This window comes from Schistocerca cancellata, chromosome 9 (assembly GCF_023864275.1).
Source record: "Schistocerca cancellata isolate TAMUIC-IGC-003103 chromosome 9, iqSchCanc2.1, whole genome shotgun sequence".
NCBI classification, from domain to species: Eukaryota; Metazoa; Arthropoda; class Insecta; order Orthoptera; family Acrididae; genus Schistocerca; species Schistocerca cancellata.
In genome coordinates, this window is record NC_064634.1 from 442,156,727 (window position 1) to 442,179,851 (window position 23,125).

Below are 23,125 nucleotides of genomic sequence, written 5' to 3' on the forward strand. Positions count from 1 at the left end.
AGCCCACTGTGCCTCCAGCAAGTAAATATAGCACTGTCCTTGCATCTGCTCGACCTACTAAGGAGGCAGCTACGCAGAGCTGTGGTCTCACCTTTAGTGCCACGGTTGTCAGATTGGCCAGTGCAAAGATTGCCCGTTCAATCTCCCCACTATCACCTGCTCACTCTACGGCTCACCCTTCATTGGCTCCTGCTAAATCACGAGCCCCAAAATCGGACACCCGAAATTCCAAAAAAGAGCCTACTCGCGGCGATTTTTCACGCACCCTGACTTCACAACCATCAATTCCTCCCTCATCTCAACATCCTGTTCACAAGAAGGCTCATAAGAAACAAAGTTCCTCTCCTTCTCCGCCATGACATGTCTCATCTACAGTGCCACCTGGTGGTAACCGCCCTCGACCGTCTTCCATGTCGCCAAGGCACACTGCTGGCGGCCGATCAACCGGCCGATCACTGGTGGCAGGAGCTGTCCCCAAACAACCTATGGATCATGATCTTCTTTCTGCCTTTGGCTGAATGCCGTTCCATACTGTCGGCCGCCGGCTCTCAGCAGTCGTTGTGTTGAGTGCAACTGTGGTAAGATTCTTCCCTTTTCTGTCCACCCTATGTCAATTATCCATTGGAGTATCCGCGGCATTAGAGCCAGGCGGGATGAATTGTCAATCGTCTTACGATCCTACTCGCCAGTCATCTTCTGTCTTCAGGAAACAAAGCTGCATCCCCATGATCTCTTCATTTTCCCTCATTTCCAGTCAGTCCAGTTTGATCTCCCCTCTGTTGATGGCACTCCAGCACATGGGGGACTTATGATTCTTCTCCATGGTACTGTCCATTATCACCCAATCCCCTTAAACAGTTCCTTCCAAGCTGTTGCTGTCAGTCTTCTCCTTTCTGGATACACCATCTCTCTTTGTACCATATACATTCTATCGTTCTCACTGATAGCAAGAGCTGATCCTCCTTCATCTCCTTGGTCAGCTCCCGCCCCCCTATTTGCTGGTTGGGGACTTCAATGCCCACTAGCCGCTTTGGGGATCTCCGCGTCCTTGTCTGCGAGGCTCTCTATTGATTGACCTCTTCCACCAAGTGGATCTTGTTTGCCTCAACACTGGGGAACCTACATTTTTGTCTGCCTCCATGACAAATTTCTCTCATTTGGACCTTTCGGTCAGTACTGTTCAGTTAGCTTGTCACTTTGAATGGTTCGCTCTTGCTGATACACACTTGAGTGACCATTTTCCACGTATCCTTCGATTGCAGCCACAACTGCCATCTATGCGCCCAAGACGCTATAAGTTTGCCCAAGTCGATTGGACACTTTTTTTGTCTCTAGTGACATTTGATGACCGTCACTTTCCTAGTGTCGACGATCAGGTCACTCATGTTACAGAAGTTACTCTTACAGCCGCGGAACGTTCTATACCTCGTGCCTCCGATTTGCCCCAGCACCCCCCCAGTTCCTTGGTGGAATGAGGTGTGCAGTGACACAATACGCGAGCAGAGACGTGCCCTTCGCGTTTTCCGCCACCATCCTACTTTGGCCAACTGTATCTGCTATAAGCAGTTACGTGCGCGATGCAGTCGCTTCATCCGTGATAGCCAGAAGGCAAGCTGGGACTTCTTTACTAGCTCTTTTAACACCTTCACTCCCGCCTCAGAAGTTTGGAGTTGAATTCGACGGTTATCTGGTGCACCTAGTTTCTCCCCGATCTCTATGCCCACTGTCGTGCATGATACCTTAGTGGACCCAGTCGCAATTTCTAACTCATTGGGTCAACACTTTGCTGAGATTTCCAGCTCTTCAACTTACCCACCAGCCTTTCTCCTGAAGAAACGTGCAGCGGAAGTGTGACCTCTTGCTTTCTCCTCTCAAAATAGCGAAAGCTGTAATACTGTTTCTCCATGCGGGAACTCTAACACACACTCTCTTCTTCTCGCTCTTCCGCCCCAGGACCAGATGGTGTCCACGTCCAAATGTTGCTGCATTTATCATACCATAGTCTGCATTCTGTCCTTCGCCTTTATAATCGAATTTGGACCAACAGTACTTTGCCCAGGAGATGGCGGGAAGCTATCGTCATTCCTGTTCCGAAAACTGGAAAGGACCAACATCTCCCCTCTAGCTATCGTCCCATTTCTCTCACGACTAGTGTATGTAATGTTTTGGAGCATATGGTGAATTGCCGTTTAGCCTGGTGGCTGGATTCCTGAAGCCGTTTAACACCTGCCCAATGCGGTTTCCGAAAGCATCCTTCTGCAGTTGACCATCTTGTTGCTCTCTCTTACTTATATCATGAACAATTTTCTCAGGTAACGCCAAATGGTAGCAATATTTTTTGATCTGGAGAGAGCATACGATACCTGTTGGAGGACAGACATCCTCTGCACACTGTTCTCTTGGGGTTTTCGAAGTCTGATACCCCTTTTTATTCGTGAATTTATGACAAGAGTGCACGTTTAAAGTGCAGGTGAACACTACTCTCTACCGTACTTTCTCCCAAGAAAACAGGGTGCCCCAGGGCTCCGTGCGTACTGCTTGCCATCACCATAAATCCAATTATGGATTGTCTCCTTTCCGATGTCTCGGGCTCCCTCTTTGAGGACGATTTTGTGATCTACTACAGCTCTCAGTGGACCAGCCTTCTTGAACGATTTCTTCAAGGATGTCTCGATCGCCTCCACTCTTGGAGCATCGAAACCGGCTTCCGCTTTTCTCCCAGTAAGACCGTTTGTGTCAATTTTTGGTGTTGTACGGAGTTTCTTCCACCTTCCCTTCATCTAGGCCCTGTCGACCTTCCGTTTGCGGACGTCGCTAAATTCTTGGGATTTACATTTGACAGAAAACTGTGCTGGTCCTCCCACGTTTCCTATCTTTCGGCTCGCTGTCTGCGATCCAACACCCTCCATATTCTGAATGGTACCTCCTGGGGAGCGAACCAAGTGGTCCTTCTCCACCTTTATTGCGCCTTAGTGCACTCAAAATTGGACTATGGGAGCATAGTTTGCTCCTCTGCTCAGCCGTGTATTGTTCGGTGTATCCACCACTGTGGATTGCGTTTAGCATGTGGAGCTTTTTACACCAGCATCAGAAAATTACCCCCCAGCCTTTTGCACATTCAAATGCCGGTTGGAAGGGAACATCCTCTCATTCACCACATGCCGCAGTGAATCCTATAACACCCCATTTACAGAGTGGGAGCTCCTCAGTGTCCTTTCACAGTGCCCCGACACAGCTCCTGGGCCTGATCGGATCCACAGCCATATGATTAAACTTCTCTCATCTGACTACAACCGACGCCTCCTTGTCGTTTTCACCCGGATCTAGTGTGATGGCGTCTTTCCATCGGACTGGTGGGAGAGCATCACCATTCCGGTGCTCAAACCTGTTAAAAACTTTCTTGATGTGGATAGCTATCAGCCCACCAGCCTCACAAACGTTCTTTGTAAGCTGCTGGAATGTATGGTATGTCAGCAGTTGGGTTGGGTCCTGGAGTCTCGTGGCCTGCTGGCTCCACGTCAGGGCGGCTTCTGCCAGGGTCGCTCTGCCACTGATAATCTTGTGTCCCTCGAGTCTGCCATCCGAACAGCCTTTACCAGATGGCGACACCTGGTTGCCGTCGTTTTTGACTTACATAAAGCATACGACACGACCTGGCGACATCATATCCTTGCTGCATTGTATGAGTGGGGTCTCCGGGCCCTGCTCTCATTTTTTTCCAAAACTTCCTGTCACAGCATACTTTCCGTGTCCAAGTTGGTGCCTCCCATAGTTCCATCCATATCCAGGAGAATGGCGACCCACAGGGCTCTGTATTGAGTGCCTCTCTCTTTTTAGTGGCCATTAACGGTCTAGCAGCATCTGTTGGACCCTCTGTCTCACCTTTTCTGTATGCAGTTGACTTCTGCATTTCGTATTGCTGCTCCGGTACTTGTGTTGCTGAGTGTCGCGGGGGAGCCATCCACAAGGTGCAGTCATGGGCGCTAGCCCACGGCTTCCAGTTAGCAGCCGCAAAGTCGTGTGTCATGCACTTCTGTCGCGTCAAACCATTCATCCAGACCCAGAACTTTACCTTCATGATGATCCACTCATTGTAGTGGAGACATATTGATTCTTAGGACTAGTTTTCGACACTCAATTGACTTGGCTTCCTCATCTCCCGCATTGGCGGCGCAGGTCGGGGCTGATGATTGATGTTTGCGTGCGGTCCCTTCTCTCTGAACTGGAGTCCTTCTCTTCACCACCTCTACTTGCAGTCCGATCAGGTACGCCTCCATTGCGTACACCACAGCCGCAGCTTCCTGAACCTTTTACGTGGCCTTAAGGACTCCGTTAACCCTGTGGCTCTCTGCTGTCACTTCCTCTCTATTTTTGATGTGTTCCGGGGCTCTGAAGTGATTTACACTGACGGCTCAATGGCAGATGGTCACATAGGCTTTGCGTATATTTGTGGAGCACATATTGAACAGCACTCCTTGCCAGATGGCTGCAGTGCTTTCACTGCAGTGCTGGCGGCCATATCTCGTGCTCTTGAGCACATCCGCTCACGCCCTGGCGCATCATTTCTGCTGTTTAGTGACTCATTGCACAGCCAACAAGCTATTGACCAGTGTTACCCTCGCCATCGTCTGGTAGCGTCCATCCAGGAGTCTATCTATGCCCTGGAACGGTCTCGTCATTCAGTGGTTTTTGTGTGGATCCCTGGGCACGTCAAAATCACAGGCAACGAACTTGCCGACAAGCTGGCCAAACAGGTGATGCGGAAACTGCTTCTGGAGATGGGGATCTCCAAAGCTGACTTGCTTTCTGTCTTACACTGCAGGTTTTTCAGTGTTTGGAGGACAGAATGGTATAACAGTACGCACAACAAGCTGCGTATCATTAACGAGACAATGAATGTGTGGAAGTCTTCCATGTGGTCCTCTCGCAGGGAATCAGTTGTCCTCTGCCGGCTCCGCATTGGCCATACATGGTTAACCCATGGTCACCTACTCTGTCACGAGGACCCACCTCTGTGTCGCTGTGACTCCGAAATGACAGTTGTCCGCCTTTTGCTGGACTGCCCACTTTTAGCCGCTCTTCAGCAGACTTTTAACTTTCCCAGCTCCCTACCTTCGGTGTTGGGCGACAATGCCTCAGCAGCAGCTTTAGTTACAGTGAGAGTGGGTTTTATACTTCTATGTAAGTTTTAGCGCATGTCCTTTGTCGCTCTGTATCCTCCACCCTAGTGCTTTTAGGGTGGAAGTTTTAATGTGTTGCAGAGTGGCACCTTTTTATTCTTGTGGTCGGCCAGCCACTATAATCTGCTTTCTTGTTTTACTCTCTTCTGTTTCTAGCATCTCAGTTGTTTTTGTGTCCTCTTTTGTTCCTTTTAGGGTTTGTTGCCTTTCCTTCGTCCTTGTGGGTTTTTCCTTTCTTCCATTTTGTATTATATGTCTCGTCCATTTTATTCTCACACTTGTGGCATTGTTTTATTAGGAACAAGGGACCGATGACGTTGTAGTTTGGCCCCTTCCCCCCCTCTTTTAAACCAACCAACCAACCTAAACCCCATCATCCCAAGTATAGACTAAACTCAAACACATTTGCAGCCGTCTGCCACTCATGGGGCACTTGGCATACTTGTAAACAATAAAATCTGCACTGATCTTGCAGTACTTGCCAACTGTTTTGCAGCTCACTTCGCTGAAGTGTCCACTTGTAGTAATTACCATCCTCATTTCATGAACCAGAAACACTTCACTGAGTGCCGTCTGCTATCCTTCCGCGCACATGGTTTTCTGTTATACAGTGCCCCTTTTACTGGATGGAAGCTCTGCATTGCTTTGGTAGTGTGTCGAGATACAGCCCCTGGAACCGACAAAATACACAATGAAATGCTCAAACGTCTTCGTACGAATAGCATGAAACATAGCCTCGAAATTGTTAATCGTATATGGCGGAAAGAATAATTTCCCTCTCAATGGTGGGAAGGTATTGTTATTCCTGTCCTGCGACTGGGAAAGGCCTCACATAATTTAACTAACTACCGGCCAATCTTTCTGACAAATGGGCTGTGTAAGATACTCACATGAGCGGTCAGCTGCTGTCTTTGTTGGCGCCTTGAAATGGAGAGCATATACCATTATTCCAAAGTGGCTTTTGGGCTTTCTGGTCCACCACAGATCATTTGGTTTATCTGAAATCTCCAGTACACAATGCTTTTGGTCTTTGCCAACATCTAATTGCTGTGTTCTTCAACCCGCAGCAGTTATATGATACCACCGGACGACATCATGTTCAGTCTACACTGAGTGAAAGGGGTTTCGGGGCAGTTTACCCATTTTTATCCAGAATTTCTTATTTCACACACTATTTCAGATCCACATAGATTCGACTTTCAGCCACCAATATGTATAGGAAACAGGAGTGCCTCTGGGATTGGTTCAGAGTGTAATGTTAGTCGCTGTTGCCACCAGTGGTGTCATAAATACAGTGGCCCCCACAGTCTCTCTGTCACTGTATGTGGATGATCTTTGCCCGTAGTATACCTCTGTATCACTGTGCACCACTGAGTACAAGTTTCAGGGGACTGTCTCGAGAGTACATGACTGGACTTTGAATCACGGCTATCAATTTTCTCATGCAAAATCACAAGTTGTGCTTTTTTGCCGACTCCAGACTGTCCATCCCCATCCATAAATTTATCTTGGTGACCATTTACTTGAAATCATTGAAAATTTTCAATTCTTATGTATTTTATTTGACAAGAAGCTAACTTGGCTGCCACGTGTCCTCCAGCTCAAGGCAGCTCGTATGAAGAAACTAAATTCTCTCCATTTTCTTAGTAACTTTTTGTGGGGGTGTGGAATGCAGTTCTTCTGAGGTGTTACAGTGGAATGGATGTGTTGCCCATGTGTTGGCAGCACAATCCATACTGAACTTGCTGAACCCTGTTCACCACACTGGCACGCACTTGGCAACAGAGGACTTCCGTATGGTGTCCCACTGCTGCGGATTAGATGACAGCAGCTTTTTGCTAATTATGCTGTCACTATCTGCCAGATGCATACTCACCCATGTCACTCAATTCTGTTCCACAACCAGCTGTTCAAACTGTTTGCACACCACTGAAAACTGGGTAGATATGCTGGGATCTGACTTGATACTCTATTGAAGGATCTGCAGCACCTCCCCTCCCCCAGTCCTGTGATATGGATTTACTTTTTTGTCAGCTCAAGAAGGATGCTGATCTTACCCAACACCAGTTTTGTTCGATCATCCACACTTATTCTAACTCAGTATTCATCTACACAGATGAGTTGAAAGTCAACGACAGAGTTGGTTACGCTTTTGCACATGTAAGGGGACATGAGAAAGACTCTGTACCGAGTGCCTGCAGTGTATACACTGCGGAGTTGGTTGCCATATCTCGGGCTTAACGGTACATCAGATCCCTTCCCATGATGAACTTTCTGGTCTAGTGACTGCAGGAGGTGCTTAAAAGGCATATCCTTGTACTATTTCAAAACTGTTTTGGTTACCAACATCCAGGACCTATTGGTTGACCTCTGCAGCTCCAGAAAGACATGACCTTCATCTGGGCACTGAGCCACATATGCATTCTAGGAAATGAACTAGCTGACTGTCTCACTAAAGATGCCACTGGAGGAGATCATCTTGATGTCAGAGTACTGGGCCCAGAATACCAGGCCCAGACTTAAGATTACAACTTTGACTCAATGTTTTGAGCACTGAGAATTGGAATGGCAGGCTACTATGACCCAAAGCAAGTTACAAGTGATTAAGGGGTCCACTAAAGTTTGGCGTACATCTTTCCAGACCTCTCAGAAAGATGCCATTATGTTGTCCCAACTATGTATTGGCTACATGAGACTCACTCACAAGTTTCTTCTGAGTCGGGAGGCTCATCCTCACTGCAGTTGTGGTAGTCTACTGGTGATAACACATGTTTTTGTTGAGTGCACTGTACTGGCCAATCCGAGGCACGCTCTCAGCTTGCGTCCCTCGCTACCTCAGATGCTTGTGGATAATGAGACAGCCACTACTACAAGAAATGTGAGGAGAAACTGAAACACTTATCAGTGATAAGAGCCTTGGGTATGTATCTTCAGAAGATTCATTTTACAGCCACTTGAGTGTGATTTGCAGAATGCCATGTACATTTAGACGTGGTTGCTACTCATCTACTCATGCCAGTGGAAAGAAGTGGACATCATGAGATTAAAAATAGGACATGGCCCACTGCCATAGTTCCTCATCTGGTGTGATTACCATTGGTCTATAAACCTAACAGAATACCACTTGTTACAACTTATTTTAACAAGATGTGTTGTATGGAAGGCAGCATGCACCACCTCAGCTTATCTTGGGATCTATTCTTTACTTTTTATGACAGTGGGATATGTGTAACATATGTTGTAAAACTGTGTCAGACAAAGGATATTTGAGTGTATTTACAGAATGTTTTCGCATCACGTTCTACCAATGTTCACACAGTTGTGCAAATCTGTTAAAGAGCTGTGTTAAATATTTTATGAGACAACATGTGTACACATGTAAGGTGGGTAAGGCACATAAAATTTCACATGATTCATAGTGAGAAAGTTTGGATAGATGATCCATTTAGAATTTTTTTAGACAAATTTGTTTTTAATTAGCTTAGTACGGTATGATAACTATGCTGTTGGACATCCTTAATTAAAATAATAATCTTACATGTCTGAATGTTTTTAATAAACAGAGTTTTATATGGTTGTTTATACTCTGAGAACAAATGAACATTACATGTACCAAAGATATGTTGATTGTAGAAGGCCATGTTTATTAAATGGATAGTTGCATTATGCCAGAAGCAGAATCAGTGCCAGGGAAGACACAATTAAATCTTTTTGAGATTAACTACTAAATATCAGAATTACTTATAAATTGGTCTCTGTAAAGACAGCATATTTATTTTAATTCAAGATGGGATTGCAAACCTTAATAAATCATGTGAACAAAAGGATTGATGCCAATTTACTAAATAGAAGAGGCTCTGATCAGTTGACAGCAAGTCAGTCGAAACAGTTGCTGTGGGTGGGTGTCTACACACCGATGAAGCACTTTGTCCCAGAGCTAAGCATTTTCCTTTGTTTTTCCAAAGCAGCATGATACCCTGCAGCTCATCTGTGTGATGAGCTGTGATCTCTGCTCTTGATATGTATTATCTTTCATCCTGGAATTTCCGTTACCCCAAATTGTGCAATTTTACTTAATAGCTGCTCATTTTTCTGCTAGAAAGGATCAATCAGTTTGTTCTCTCTGGTTTCCTGGCATTATTACTTTAATTTAGGTAAGATAATTTGCTGTCCACAGTCAGTGCAGGCACTAGACTTGTGTTTAGAAAGTGCAAAATTCAAATTACCCTCTCAGCATCTTGATTGTAATGTCTATACGGTTCCCCTGACTTGCTTTAGGTAAATAAATGAAGTGTTTTTCTGAAAGCGACAGCCAATTCCATGACCCACCGTTGTCCAATTGAGTTAAAGCCCTATTATCTAACATCCTGACTGTCCGTCAGCCATGAAACTCATAGCTTCTCTGGGTTCTCTTCTTTTTTATTTTATTGTGATAAAACATATATAATGTTACATTTTTATATGCAATTAATTTGCACTTAAATGAATTTCCATGGAATTACTGTGATGTATTGTTATTTCTCAGATGAACTTTTTGGCACAACCAGTGTAGTTCCAAATAAGACGCAAAGAATGCCAGCAGAAGCTTCTGGTGGAAGGAAGAAGGAAAAAACTGTAGTATTCGATGATCCACTAATGGCACTTTCCAAGTCTCGGGATACATCACCTTAGGAAAAAGGAATGTGAGTGTACTCATACTACAGATTTATTTTAAGGCTTTTTTTTAAAAAAAATTTCAGCAGGCAGTCCTCCACAACTGTTAAATAATCAAAGGAGTTCATGTTATAAATACAATAGGTGTTTTATTTGTAAACAGGTGTCCTCAGGCAGAGAAACCATCACTTGTGTGAAATTGATAGTGATATCAGAAATAATCATGCAGTGTTGAATTAGTTATTGTAAGGTCAGATAAGCATAAAAATCATACTAACATTTGTAATCAAACACAAGTTCAGAGTTTTGTTCACATAATCAATTTATGCTTTATTGCAAAAGGTAAAATGTCAAATGTTTTCGTTATCAACAAATAGCAGTTCTTTTCAAAATATTAATAAGTGGTAGAATATGATTCATAGTAGTAAATAAGAAGTCTCAAACAAGTTACATGAAATCTGATTCAGTGCTTAATAATTTTATTTCTTCACCATACTGACATATTCTGTTATTTTGAAATTTTTTATTTGCCCATAATGAGTTGAAAATATTTATAACATTTTACATGGCAGCAGCAACAACCCTCCCCCTGACCCCTATCCTACCATCCTTGTCCCATCCCTTTTCCACTCATGAAGTTTGAGCCTTCCTGATTTGAGGTGGCTTGTGTGCCTCATTAAAGATTGTGCACTTCAAAGATACACACAGCTGTATTGGACATGGACATACATTGGAAGGATATGTATGGAGAAGCCAGACCAACATATGGTTCCTGTAGATGGGCAGCAGCTTTTTCACATGAATTCATTCTGCAGCAGAGTCTGCAGTTATTTGAAACTGGCAGATTAAAACTGTGTTCCAGACTGGGGATCAAACCTGGGACCGTTGCCTTTTGTGGATAAGTGCTCCACTGACTGAGCTATTGACGCACAACTGGCAACAAGCTTTACTTCTGCCAGTACCTCATCATTTACCTTCCCAGGTTTGTGTCATGGCCTGGCACACAGTTTTAATCTGTCATGGAGTTATAAATCAGTGCATTCTCTGCTGCAGAGTGAATATTCATTCTGGAAGCATTCTCTCTCCCCCCCCCCCCCCCCAACCCCCACCCCTCCCCCCCACCCTCCCTCCCCCACTTTCATGGCTAAACCTTATCTCTGGAGTATTTGTTCTTACAGGAATATTAGTTTCTCAAGGTATACAGGAGAACTTCAATGAAGTTTGGAAAGTATTAAATGAGGCACTGGTGGAAATGAAGCTGAGGATGGGTCGTGAGTCATGCTTGGACAGCTCAGTCAGTGGATCCACAAAAGGCAGCGGTCCCAAGTTCGAGTCCCAGTCCAGCACCCAGTTTTAATCTTCCAGGAAGTTTCTACTTTTTCAATAGGTTCAGCAGTAACAGTCCAAGTAATTTACTGCTCTGGCTTTGTAAAATTAGCAGACATGGTCCTGCTGTATTGGTGCTGTGACCGGCTGAAAGTGGGAACTACAGCCATTGTATTTTCCAAGGGGACATCCTGCTCTAATGTGTGGATTAATGATACTTTTGGATTAAATTCTCCAAGGATAAAATAATCCTCACTCACATCTTTGGGTGTATTCAACCTATGAATGCATGTGAGAGTTCTTCACTTTTGGGAGCTTTTGTGAGTAATACGTGTCATGTAAACAGTACAGAGTTCCAGCTTCTCAGCAGTGTGGGACAGGATCTCAGGTAGTTACGCACTGCAAATTAAGATCTCTTGTCTAAATGGCAACCTCTGTCTTTCAAGAGCTGCTTGTTGTAGTTCTTGGACAAGAAAAATATACTGGTATTCTTGGGAGAGTTGAGAGTACTCAGAGACTGCAAAGCTGCCATTATTGTGTCCAGGATATGTGGTGTATTTCATGGTTTTTATGCTACCACATCTTGGTAATATATTTTGCTATACTAACGTAGACATTAAATGAAAGTACCCATTGAACTGCATGTTTTGAGCAGTAATTGGTGGCCATAGTGTGTTCCTGAGTGAAGAAATCACCTGTTTTACCTCCTATCTCAGGGGCGGGCAAACGTTGCACGCGGCTCATGAGCACACGGCGCTGCATGTGTGCTGCTCGCATGCAATCGTCAAATGGGACAGTGACGACAGCCGGCAGGTTGCGGCAGTTTAGTACCAGGCTAAGCTGCGGACGTTGAAGCCAAGCGACCACTACGTAGTGAACGTTGTATTTCAAGAACCGGAAAATGCAGAGTGAATCAAGGAAACGGAGAAGTGGAGATTTGCTGTTTTTTAAAAAGGAATGGGAGAATCATTTTTTCTTTGTGCAAAAACGTGAAAATTCGAAATGTACAATATGTGACAGTATTCTCGCTGGTCAGCGGAAGTTTAATATTGAACGCCATTATAATAAATTTCAATATGTTCCCGTACTTAGTGCAATAAAAGAGGAATTTCTCAAGCGATTTGGGGATATATCACACTTATCCCAAGGTTTTGAATAGTTCTCGAGACAATTTGCTGTTTCTGTGGATGATATTCATCCCAGTTTGCAAATGAAAATTAATAGATCTGCACTGTAGATTCTAAAGGATAATTCTCATCTGAGAGACAAGTTCCTTTTGGCAAGACGTGTAATAGATTTTTACCACGACTTTCCACAGCAAGAGTTTCCTAGTCTCCATCGTGAAGTCGCGAAGATAATGTCAATGTCTGGCTCGACATACGTTTGTGAGAGACTTTTTCTGTTATGAAAATTAATAAGTCTTGGTTAAGAGCAAACATCAGTAATGAATATTTACGTAACTGTTTGCGTTTGTCTGTATGTAGAAATTTTGTTCCAGACTATAAATGTATTGTAAACTCCACCTGTGATAATTAAATAAAACGTATCGTAGGTAATAGGTACTCTTTCAAACAATGATTTCTTTCAAGCACTCCTACTAACCTTATTCCTTCATTCAATAAAACAGGCCAGGAAACAAAACGCATTAAGAGGAAGAAGCGGAGAGACGGTATGGTGGGGAGTGGAGAGAAGCGAGTGGCCAGCTTGCCCCTGTGTGCACGCAACACCTGTTAACTGCACGCGTGCAAGTGCATCGCACACGTGCAGGATTCCTGCCCGCCCCTGTCCTATTTCAAAAGTTCTAGACTTAAATAATGTGCTGCAGAAAATGACTTATAAAACATCATAGACATGTTATATAGAATTAATGTGTGACTTGGCCTCTATGCGCATTAAGATAATTCAACAGCTGTACTTGGGAATTTGTTCAACTTTTGTGGTCCTGTCCTCCTCAGTTGCGCGTAATACTATGGTATATTGATAATTTTCACTTATGGACCATCTGACAGCAAATTTTTTTGGTTTCTGTTGCCGACTGTCTGCAACAGAAACCAAAACATTGCATTAAAACAAGCGTTCAGTGCATAGTGCTGTGGAATGTGGAGAAAACAGCAAATTGGCGCTCATAGAAAGAAGAACAACACCAAAAATGCAACAGGAGCGTAATATGTAAGAAACTGTCCACGCAACCTGCCACTGATGATGCCGTGCAGAAAATAAAGGCGAAACGCGTATGGCACTAAAATTGTGTTTTATTCAGTTGCTGTCAGACGGTACATAAGTGAAAATTATCAATATAACGTTGGGAATTTGTGTCTGGACTAGTACTCGAATCTGGATTCTTCACTTCTCATGAACGGTTGCCTTTACCACTTCAGCCATCTGGAGCCTCCCATCTGACTTAAATACTCAGTTGGAACACTCACCACCGATTTTGTGACCCCATTCATTTTGCCATTCGCTCGTAGCTCCACAGTATTCCCTCAAGCTTTTTTTAAAACACTCCAGCCTGCCTGGAGCAAGTATCAATTTTGCCTGATACGGGTGGTATGGAAGTGGAATTTTTGTGGGTGTGGGTTGGGGAGAGGGTGAGAGAGACGTTAATAACTTGCCTTACTCCATTGGTATTTGAAGCGGAGGAAAAATGACTGAGCAGTGCATCCTAATTTTTCTTGTCTCATTCTTCCTATGCTGTGTATTATGGAAGCAGCAGAATTGTTGCGCAGTTCTCAAAAATGGTTCAAATGGCTCTGAGCACTATGGGACTCAACTGCTGTGGTCATAAGTCCCCTAGAACTTAGAACTACTTAAACCTAACTAACCTAAGGACAGCACACAACACCCAGCCATCACGAGGCAGAGAAAATCCCTGACCCCGCCGGGAATCGAACCCGGGAACCCGGGCGTGGGAAGCGAGAACGCTACCGCACGACCACGAGATGCGGGCTTGCGCAGTTCTCCTCAATAAATTTATCTAATGGAGTTTCATAAGAACAGTATTACCTTACTTCCATAGGTTCCCCATTTTGGTTCCTGAATGTCTGTTACGCTTTGTTATTACGTATACCAACTTCTTACAATCTGAGCAGTGGATCCCTAAAGTTTTTCAGTGTCTGCTATCATGCTTCACAAACACTTCATTATTGTAATATGAGTGAGACTGTTGTGTTGTACACAGTTTTCTTTACAGATGGAACACACTTTTCCAGAACCCACCCAACATATCAAAGCGTACTTACATAAACCTTCCTATTGTTGCAGCTGGATCATACAATGATCTTGGCAGTGTCTTTATTGTTCCATTTGGCCACCATTCTGAGGTTTGAATGCTATTTACTTAATCTCACCAGAACTGATTCCCACAATGAATGGTGTCATTTTTGTATACCCACAGAGAAACAGTAGCACTTGCAAGAGAGATTGTTGGTGTTGGTCTGTAACATAAAGTGGAGGTACTACAGAGCACCAGTGGTAAAAGCTGGCAGAAGTGATGATTCACTACGGAATATGTGCCTCTGCCACCAGAGTCAAAGGCCATTGTATTTTTTAATACAGGATAAAACAGGATTCCACATTCTACTTAAAGGACAGCCTTGTCTGTATTGATCTGCCACTCTAATTTAAATCTACTACTTCAAGATACAGTCCCAATAGTCAGATGCAGGAACAACTATCTGTCTTATCATATGTCATTCTGTGTCCCTCTGTTAGAATGTTCTCTGCCACTGTAGATTTCTCAGGTTACAGTAACTGTTTAATGGCGATGGTGCGCAACACATCTGTCGTCAGTGGTGTGAACCGCCTGGCCAGTAAATGTTTCCCACAATGTTAAACGATTGTGTGAACACTATATTTCCTCAGTTCTAGATCATCTTTAACTGAGCTAAGGAGAACTCTAATCTCGGCTGGTGCATGAAGCACACTTTTGATATTGCAGCTTTTCCAGTTCTTCCTATCTTTGAGGATGTGCTGCCAGCGTACAGATAGAAAGAAACCAATCTACATATCTGCTTCTGGTGAAGGTCCTAACTCAAAATCGCAACAGCTCTGTCTGTTAGTGTAACAATTCTATTCAGACAAAAGCTTAAAGTGTTCTAGTCCATTTCTCAGTATTTTTGCTTCTGAGGTGGTGTGTACCCTCCTAGCCAACATCTTCAGGACTCCTGTGAATTGATAGAGTGGATGACAACTCATTGCTTTATAAACACTGTGCCCCAGAGTCCAAGCATCCTTCCAGTAGACCAGAACGTCCAGAAATGAAAGCCTTCCATTCCTTTAGACTTCTATTGCGAACATGATTTTGGTGTGAATGAATGCTATTACTGTAATCCAAGAATCGGTTGAGAGTCTCTAATCCATGAGGCCACACCATACTTAAATGTATCACCAGTGTTCCTCCAGAAATGGTAGGGTTTTAAAAAAGCTTTCCTCAGCATCCTGTCTTCAAAATCTTCCAAAATAAATTGCTGGCTGTGGAGGATAATGGATTTCTCGTAGCCACTCTTGTCAGTTTGTTCAAAATACTTAGCTTTAAATAATTAATAAGTTGACACCAGCACATGGTGGCGAAGTGTCATTTCTATATTTAGTTTTTCACTGATTCAGATCGTGGACTCTTCAAGAGGAACCAGAGTGAAAAAGAGACAATAAATGGAAGTTCACAAGCAAATGTGAGAGACCAAGTTGTAAAGGACTTCAATCTCTGGGTAAAAAACCATTTTCTGATGTGAATGTTAAGAACAGACACTAGATACTTTGCAAATTGCAGGTGGGGCATCCAAATTACTCCCTGTAGGCAGTAGTACTATACTAATCTTTGAGAATTTTTAACTTTGTAATCTCAGCAGAATGGCAGCAAAAGATTGAAGTTTTTGAAGCACATCGTCCATTTTATTCATTCAGTAGGCTTGTAACACTACCGCCCTGTGGGACGTGCGTTAACTCTATAAAGCCTGTACTGTAATAAGTTCACGGGCTTCACCTTGTAACCAAGGATTTTAGTACATAATTTGACCGCGTGTACCTAATGGAAGCAATTCAGACTTATGTCCAGTCAGTAACTACAGTGATGCGTCAAGCAAATGTAAAGTACAGTTACGCGTTCGCACGGACAAGAAGCACACACAGTAGATACTACCAATGATTAATAATACGGTCGCCAGCCTAATTAGGCATTGAGTGAGTTTTTCCTTGTACAAGTGAGTACACGTACAAACATAACAACGCGTAGTAATGTAGCGTTATATGACAAAGTTTGGAACCAGAAAGAATCTACTGAAGTAAAGTTTTCTTCCTTTGTACTAATTTGGACAAGCTAAAAATACACAACACCACACAGCAATGATTACTACGAACTGCATTTTGTATATAGATCAGACTGAAATCGGGCAAAGATTACCCTAGAATTAGCAATTTTGAAAATACACATACAATGTCACTATTAAATTTGGAAAAAGCACTAATACACTTTGGTTTAAAATAGAACTTAAATTTGCTGTTCAAATCTGATCAGTACACTTCAAAATGTGCAAGAATGGGCAAGAGAAGGGGGGGCCCCTGAAACTGTTATAGTCGTTATACTGAAACTAGTAAGTCCTAGAGGTAAATTAACACTCAAAATTATCAATCTGTGGATAACTATTCTTTTGTGTTATTTTTTGAATTAATTAGTTATCATTATTTCAGTCACAAATCAGTTAAATAACATTGCTAGCTCGATTCAAAATTTATCTTTCAATTTAACCACACTGTTGTTCTTTACTAACATTTACATTTGCACACCTAACCTTAAACGTCTTTATAGCATAAATTGGTCTGCAGATAATTTAGTACTAACTGTAAACTTTCAATTCAGGATACTCGGGTTGCACAATATGTGGTAAGGACCCTATCTAGGTCAGTGATAAGGATAAGTAACGGCTAAGGCAATTCTGGTAAAAGTCACGTTATTATTGAACAGTCAAAACAGTTTCGACACTGGTCCACACAGCTACACTTCTAAAGATTAAATAAATGTTTGACCTGTACAAGTCGGTGCGGCGGATGGCGGGCAGCGAGATAGCGGGCAGCACAGCACACATACAAGCACGGCTAAGGCTCTCACAGTATCGGCACTTTCCTTCTTCTTAGCGTCGTAATCTTTCCAATTTTGTGCCTAAGGATATAGCCATGCCAAGTAGTCGTCGGAATCGGCTCATCCGAGGCTCAATGGAATCCACTTTTCCTAGATAGCCTCCTCGGTACAGTACATGTTCCTCTGACCGATGCCCAACTCCGACTGTTATACTGAGCCCGTTGTGCCGAACCGCGCCAGTGTGCGTTTTCCCGCGCTCGCCTGCATCCACCTTTTCCTGCTCCCCTACAGGTAGGGTATTCACCACAGGTTTTCTACTACACATATTCTAATGCATTACCTACGTATGGACCAAGTGTTTAAATTACAATTTTCACATTTTACAATAGTTTTAACATACATTTCCCTTTGGTTATCAAATTGCTTGAAATTTAACATAAATAATAACATTCATTTCAAAAGTTGTTTACAGTTTTCTTTAACATGACACGAAAAGAAAAAGAAATTCAAAACATTATTTATATTACTTTACATAAATTCAGAAAGACAAATTTATCTAAATTCATAAAGAAAAAAATTATTATAGGTACATTATTGTTACACATGCCCCTGTTTCCAGAAAATTTTCTTAAGTCCAAATTTTATGGGAACACTAAATTTAACAATTATACACTGGTTCTGAATCTTTACGTAAATGTTCAAGAAGATTTACACTACATATTTCCGTCCACTTACTGTATATAGGTTTATACTTTCTCAATACACCAAGACCAATTTCTCGTTATATACTTAAGTGCCTTTTTGCACAGTCCAACATCCCATCATAACATTACTAAAATAGCAATTTAATCATTTTTTCCCAAATTTCTCAAAGAAATAATTTAAAATTCTGGAATACAAACATTTAACTACAAAAACAAATACATATTTCGTATATACTATAAGATAATTTGTCGCTGCTTGCTTTGAATAGCAGTCCATTTCTTAACCTACTAAACAAAACACACACACAAAATTTTCAGAAAATTATCCACACATATTTGCTGCCTATTATGCGGATTTGGGCAGTCCTTTTCACTTCATATTATCACATCCCCTGGATCACACGTACAATTTTCCATCGACTATTTATCTGCCCTCATTGGTATTTGGCAGTCCTTCATATTATGGTTCATACACTGCCCATTTTCAGTTTTGACAGTTCCATCTTTTATCTGTCTGAAAGCATTTATCCTTTCTTTTCAGTCCTTTCCTCCATACATTTTTACAGTTACAGTACAATTGGTAATCTGAAACTCGCATAACTACATTAGCACACTTTCAATGGTATACAAACATTTACAAAGATTAGTTACATTTCAAATAACTTGGGTTCAGCATAAGATATAGCATAGTTACTCATTCCTAGGGAACATACAGTTTCAGGTCCACAATATTTCTTACACCTAAAGGTCTTTTGGATTTTGGGTAGATCAGGTAGTAAGCATTATCATGTGGAATATTCTGTATTATATATGGTCCATTATAAATATATTTAAATTTTGAAATTTCATGGTTTAGTTCACTAGATTTTTCGTGGGTTTTTAGAAGAACATAATCTCCAATTTTAAATTTTGAAGCTTTTAGATTTTTATTGTGTCTTCTAGATCTAGATTCAGCTTTTTGCTTTGCCCTTTTTATTACCAATTCTTTCTTTTGATTCAATCCCAAACTTGTACAAGGTGGAAACTCTAATTTTTCTTCAATTAAACTTTTACTACTTCTGCCTAACAAAATTTCTTCCGGTGGGAACCCTGTAGTTTCATGATGATGTAATGTGTTCATGACATTCTCAAATTCCGATATAAATCTGCCCCAGGCTCTAATTCAACAAAACAATAATTCACTTTTAGATAACACTGAGTTACATTAACAATAAATTCATACATAATAATAATATTATATACAAATACAGTATCCTGCCCCTGCTCGTCTCTTTATTAACATGGCAGTCTTTTACAGTTCATAAAACAGTCACTTAAGTCTGGTGGCTTCTTAGGCCTCTGGAGTTCAAAGTCTTTGCTTACTTGAACTCTTCGCAAAATAAACACAGAGTCGTCAGGCGGCTCTTTCTTTCTTTGTTCGGTCTCAACATCTGGATTTTGTTTTGATATCTCGTCATCGTTAGGTACAATATCGTACTTAACTGCACCCCCTTTGATTTCACTGATTTTCTCATACCCTCTTTCAGTAAAAGTATATTCACTTTCTTTTACACCTAAAAATACATCTTCACTAGAGTCATCACTACTCTCTTCCTCCACATCAGATTCGTTTAAGTACGCTACTTTTGCACAATAGGGAAAGTTAGTATAGTCAATTTTGTCTGTATTTGCGTATGTTTCATCATCTGAACTATCGTCGGAATCCGACCATTCGGGATCGCTTTCAGGTTCTAACATAAAAGCTTTTCTGAGACAGGCACTAAGTTCTTCCTCTGTATTGTCGTCAGGCTTGGATTTTAATTCGATCTCCTCTTTTGGCAAAACGGCCTCTTCATCGGCTTTATTTACCTCTACTGTGACTTCATATTCAGTGTAATCCTCGTGGACTTTAATTACTTTCAGATAATCATCTGCCCCTTCTCCACGGTGCCTCTCGGTAGCAGCTTGCACTATTGGCGGATTGTTAGCAGAAGTTATTTCTTCGTCAATGCTGAGGATTTCATCCTCCAAATCCTCCCTATCATTAACCTTCCTCTTATCGGCAGCATGCGTACTTTGCGCGGCGCTATTTATTCTCCCCTCTTCAAATTTGGGCCACGTCACTTTATTGACGCCCCTATCATTTCCCTTTCTATTAATTAATTTCTTCGCCTCATACTCCTTCTTAAAATCCTCCCACTCACATTGCTTTAGGCCCTTGTACAGATCATCGATCTGCACACGCCAATCAGTTACTTCTGCTAATTCATTATCGCCCTTTACCTCATTGCAAACACTGCTAACCGCACCTCTCTGTGTACTCACAGTCTCATTTATCGTTTCCTTTGCCACAGAATTATCACTCGTAAAATTTTCATTATCTCTTACGGCTATGTTCGTACCTACTGCTGCCGTATTGCTAGCGGCTTCTCTCTGAACAGATGTTCCGCTAGGCTGGGCCGTTGCCCTCTGATGCTCCACTCGCCTGTTAACCTGGAGCGCCCTGTGCGGCCGATATGACTCATGCTGGCTCGCACCTGACGCTTGTCTCGCCACAACACGTTGCGTCGTTTCACGCCTGTCTCTAACCTGTTTCATTACATTACGGTCGGTCCGGTATCTTTTCTTAAATCGGGGCCGGTATGTATTGTCCGCTTCCGTTTGGCCCGCAATGTTCGCGGAAATTAGTTTCCCGCGTCGTTATTATTTTGCGCGGTATACCCTCTACCGTGACCTGAATAATTTCCCCTGCCTCTTCCTCTACCTCGTCCTCTCTGTATTATATTGACGCGAAATCCATCGCCGTCATTTCGTTCGTCATTGTGTCGGTTATTACGGTTACCAAAATTTTGATAATTGGCTCGACTTTCGCGCCAATGGTCTTCGTCTTCGACCCTTTCCAGAAATGCTTGGAAGCTACGATGGTTGCTTCCTACATACCTCTTAGAATCTTCTGGAAGCTTTTTATATAGCTCCCAGATAATTTCTGAATCCGATCTTCTACCTCTTAAGTGTGTCAATTTTCGGTACCAATACTCGCAGAAATCTTTCAAAGAATTCCTGCCCCTGTTATCATGCTGTTTGGCCATGATAAACTCGCGCCATAAATGGTCCTGCTTTTGTTCAGACCAATATTCTTCTGTAAATTTTTGCCTAAATTCTTCGAACGTCATTCGTTCGGTATTCAAATTGATTCCCCAGCGCTTAGCGTCACCTGCTAAAGCGCTAATTACTACATTTATCTTTTCCTGATCAGACAAGTGCTCAGGAAATATTATCTCACAATTTTTGATGAAATCTAACGGATGCCAACCGTTATGTTTCTTGGCTGGATCGAAACGTTCCTCGCCTTCTAATAGCTTCGTAATTGGTGTGCCATTACAGACAACACCAGGCCTATCTTTTATTTTGCTCTCCAGATCGAAAATTCTGCCTTGAATTTCCGTAGTATTTTGTTCACAATTTTGAATACATCCGGTTACTATTTCACCTAAATCTCTTCCAGTGTCCGAAACTACCTTTTTCAATTGTGATATTCCGTGTTGACATTCGTTTACGATCTCAGTTTTAAGACCGAAAACTTTTTCGTCTACCTTGTTTTCAACCAGAGGTTCTACTTTCTCTTGGATGTTGAGAATTTCAACATCGAATCTACTGTTAATGTTACCAATTTCCTCCTGCATAGTATCCATATTTTTGTTAATGGTGTCAATTTCAAATTTCATGTTATTTACCACAGAACTTAAATTTCCCACTTTTTGTTCTACCTGTTCTATTTGTTTACTAATTTTAATTTCTTGATCTTTGACCTGTGTTTTAATTTGATCAACGTGTGTTTTTAGCTGCTCATTCTGTGTTTTGAGCTGCTCGTCAACGTGTGTTTTAAGCTGATTAACCTGATTACCGACTTGTTTTTGAAGTTGCTCATTCTGCCCGGCAATTTGTTTGGTTAATTGTTCAAATAAGTCGTTCATGCTTAAAATTTTCACACTATTTTGTTCTACGGAATCTGTGTTTTCCGATCCTACTTCAAAATTTTCTTTCGGTTCTTTCTTTATCTGCGTTGAATCAAGTATGTCAGTGGATTCGTTCACGTACCCACTATCATCTACACAGTCACCCTCTACTTCCTGTTTTGTCCCTTGCTGTGTTCGAGACGATCTCGATATTTCAATCTGTTCATTGACGTGTTCATGGTATTGTATGTACGCCAATTGTCTTCCGCTAACGCCATCTGTTATCTGGCCGCGTAAACTCCTGCTACTGCTAGCCGTATTCTCCATTTCGTTCGGCACATCTACCCTGTCTACGTTCCTGTCCATATTAAATGCCAATTACACCACACTATTATACTTGACTCACACTGCAGTTTAATTTGCTAAACTTTATTGCTATTCGTGCCCCTGAACATCCACTGTTCGGTCTTTACGTTAATTTGTAACCGACAACAACTGGATGTCCTGTCACCGGGAAGCCACTTGTAACACTACCGCCCTGTCGGACGTGCGTTAACTCTATAAAGCCTGTACTGTAATAAGTTCACGGGCTTCACCTTGTAACCAAGGATTTTAGTACATAATTTGACCGCGTGTACCTAATGGAAGCAATTCAGACTTATGTCCAGTCAGTAACTACAGTGATGCGTCAAGCAAATGTAAAGTACAGTTACGCGTTCGCACGGACAAGAAGCACACACAGTAGATACTACCAATGATTAATAATACGGTCGCCAGCCTAATTAGGCATTGAGTGAGTTTTTCCTTGTACAAGTGAGTACACGTACAAACATAACAACGCGTAGTAATGTAGCGTTATATGACAAAGTTTGGAACCAGAAAGAATCTACTGAAGTAAAGTTTTCTTCCTTTGTACTAATTTGGACAAGCTAAAAATACACAACACCACACAGCAATGATTACTACGAACTGCATTTTGTATATAGATCAGACTGAAATCGGGCAAAGATTACCCTAGAATTAGCAATTTTGAAAATACACATACAATGTCACTATTAAATTTGGAAAAAGCACTAATACACTTTGGTTTAAAATAGAACTTAAATTTGCTGTTCAAATCTGATCAGTACACTTCAAAATGTGCAAGAATGGGCAAGAGAAGGGGGGGCCCCTGAAACTGTTATAGTCGTTATACTGAAACTAGTAAGTCCTAGAGGTAAATTAACACTCAAAATTATCAATCTGTGGATAACT

At 42.1% G+C, this 23,125-nt stretch overlaps 1 protein-coding gene across 1 annotated transcript in view; it reads left to right on the top strand.

Moving 5' to 3' along the window:
* The window catches only part of LOC126100529 (WASH complex subunit 2), a 235,777-nt gene that overhangs the window by 199,041 nt on the left and 13,611 nt on the right, over nt 1-23,125 (top strand). Inside the window, exon 16 of the mRNA XM_049911143.1 lies at nt 9,706-9,862. Coding sequence (XP_049767100.1) covers nt 9,706-9,851 — 146 coding nt within the window. The 3' untranslated portion in view covers nt 9,852-9,862. The remainder of the gene's footprint in view (nt 1-9,705; nt 9,863-23,125) is intronic.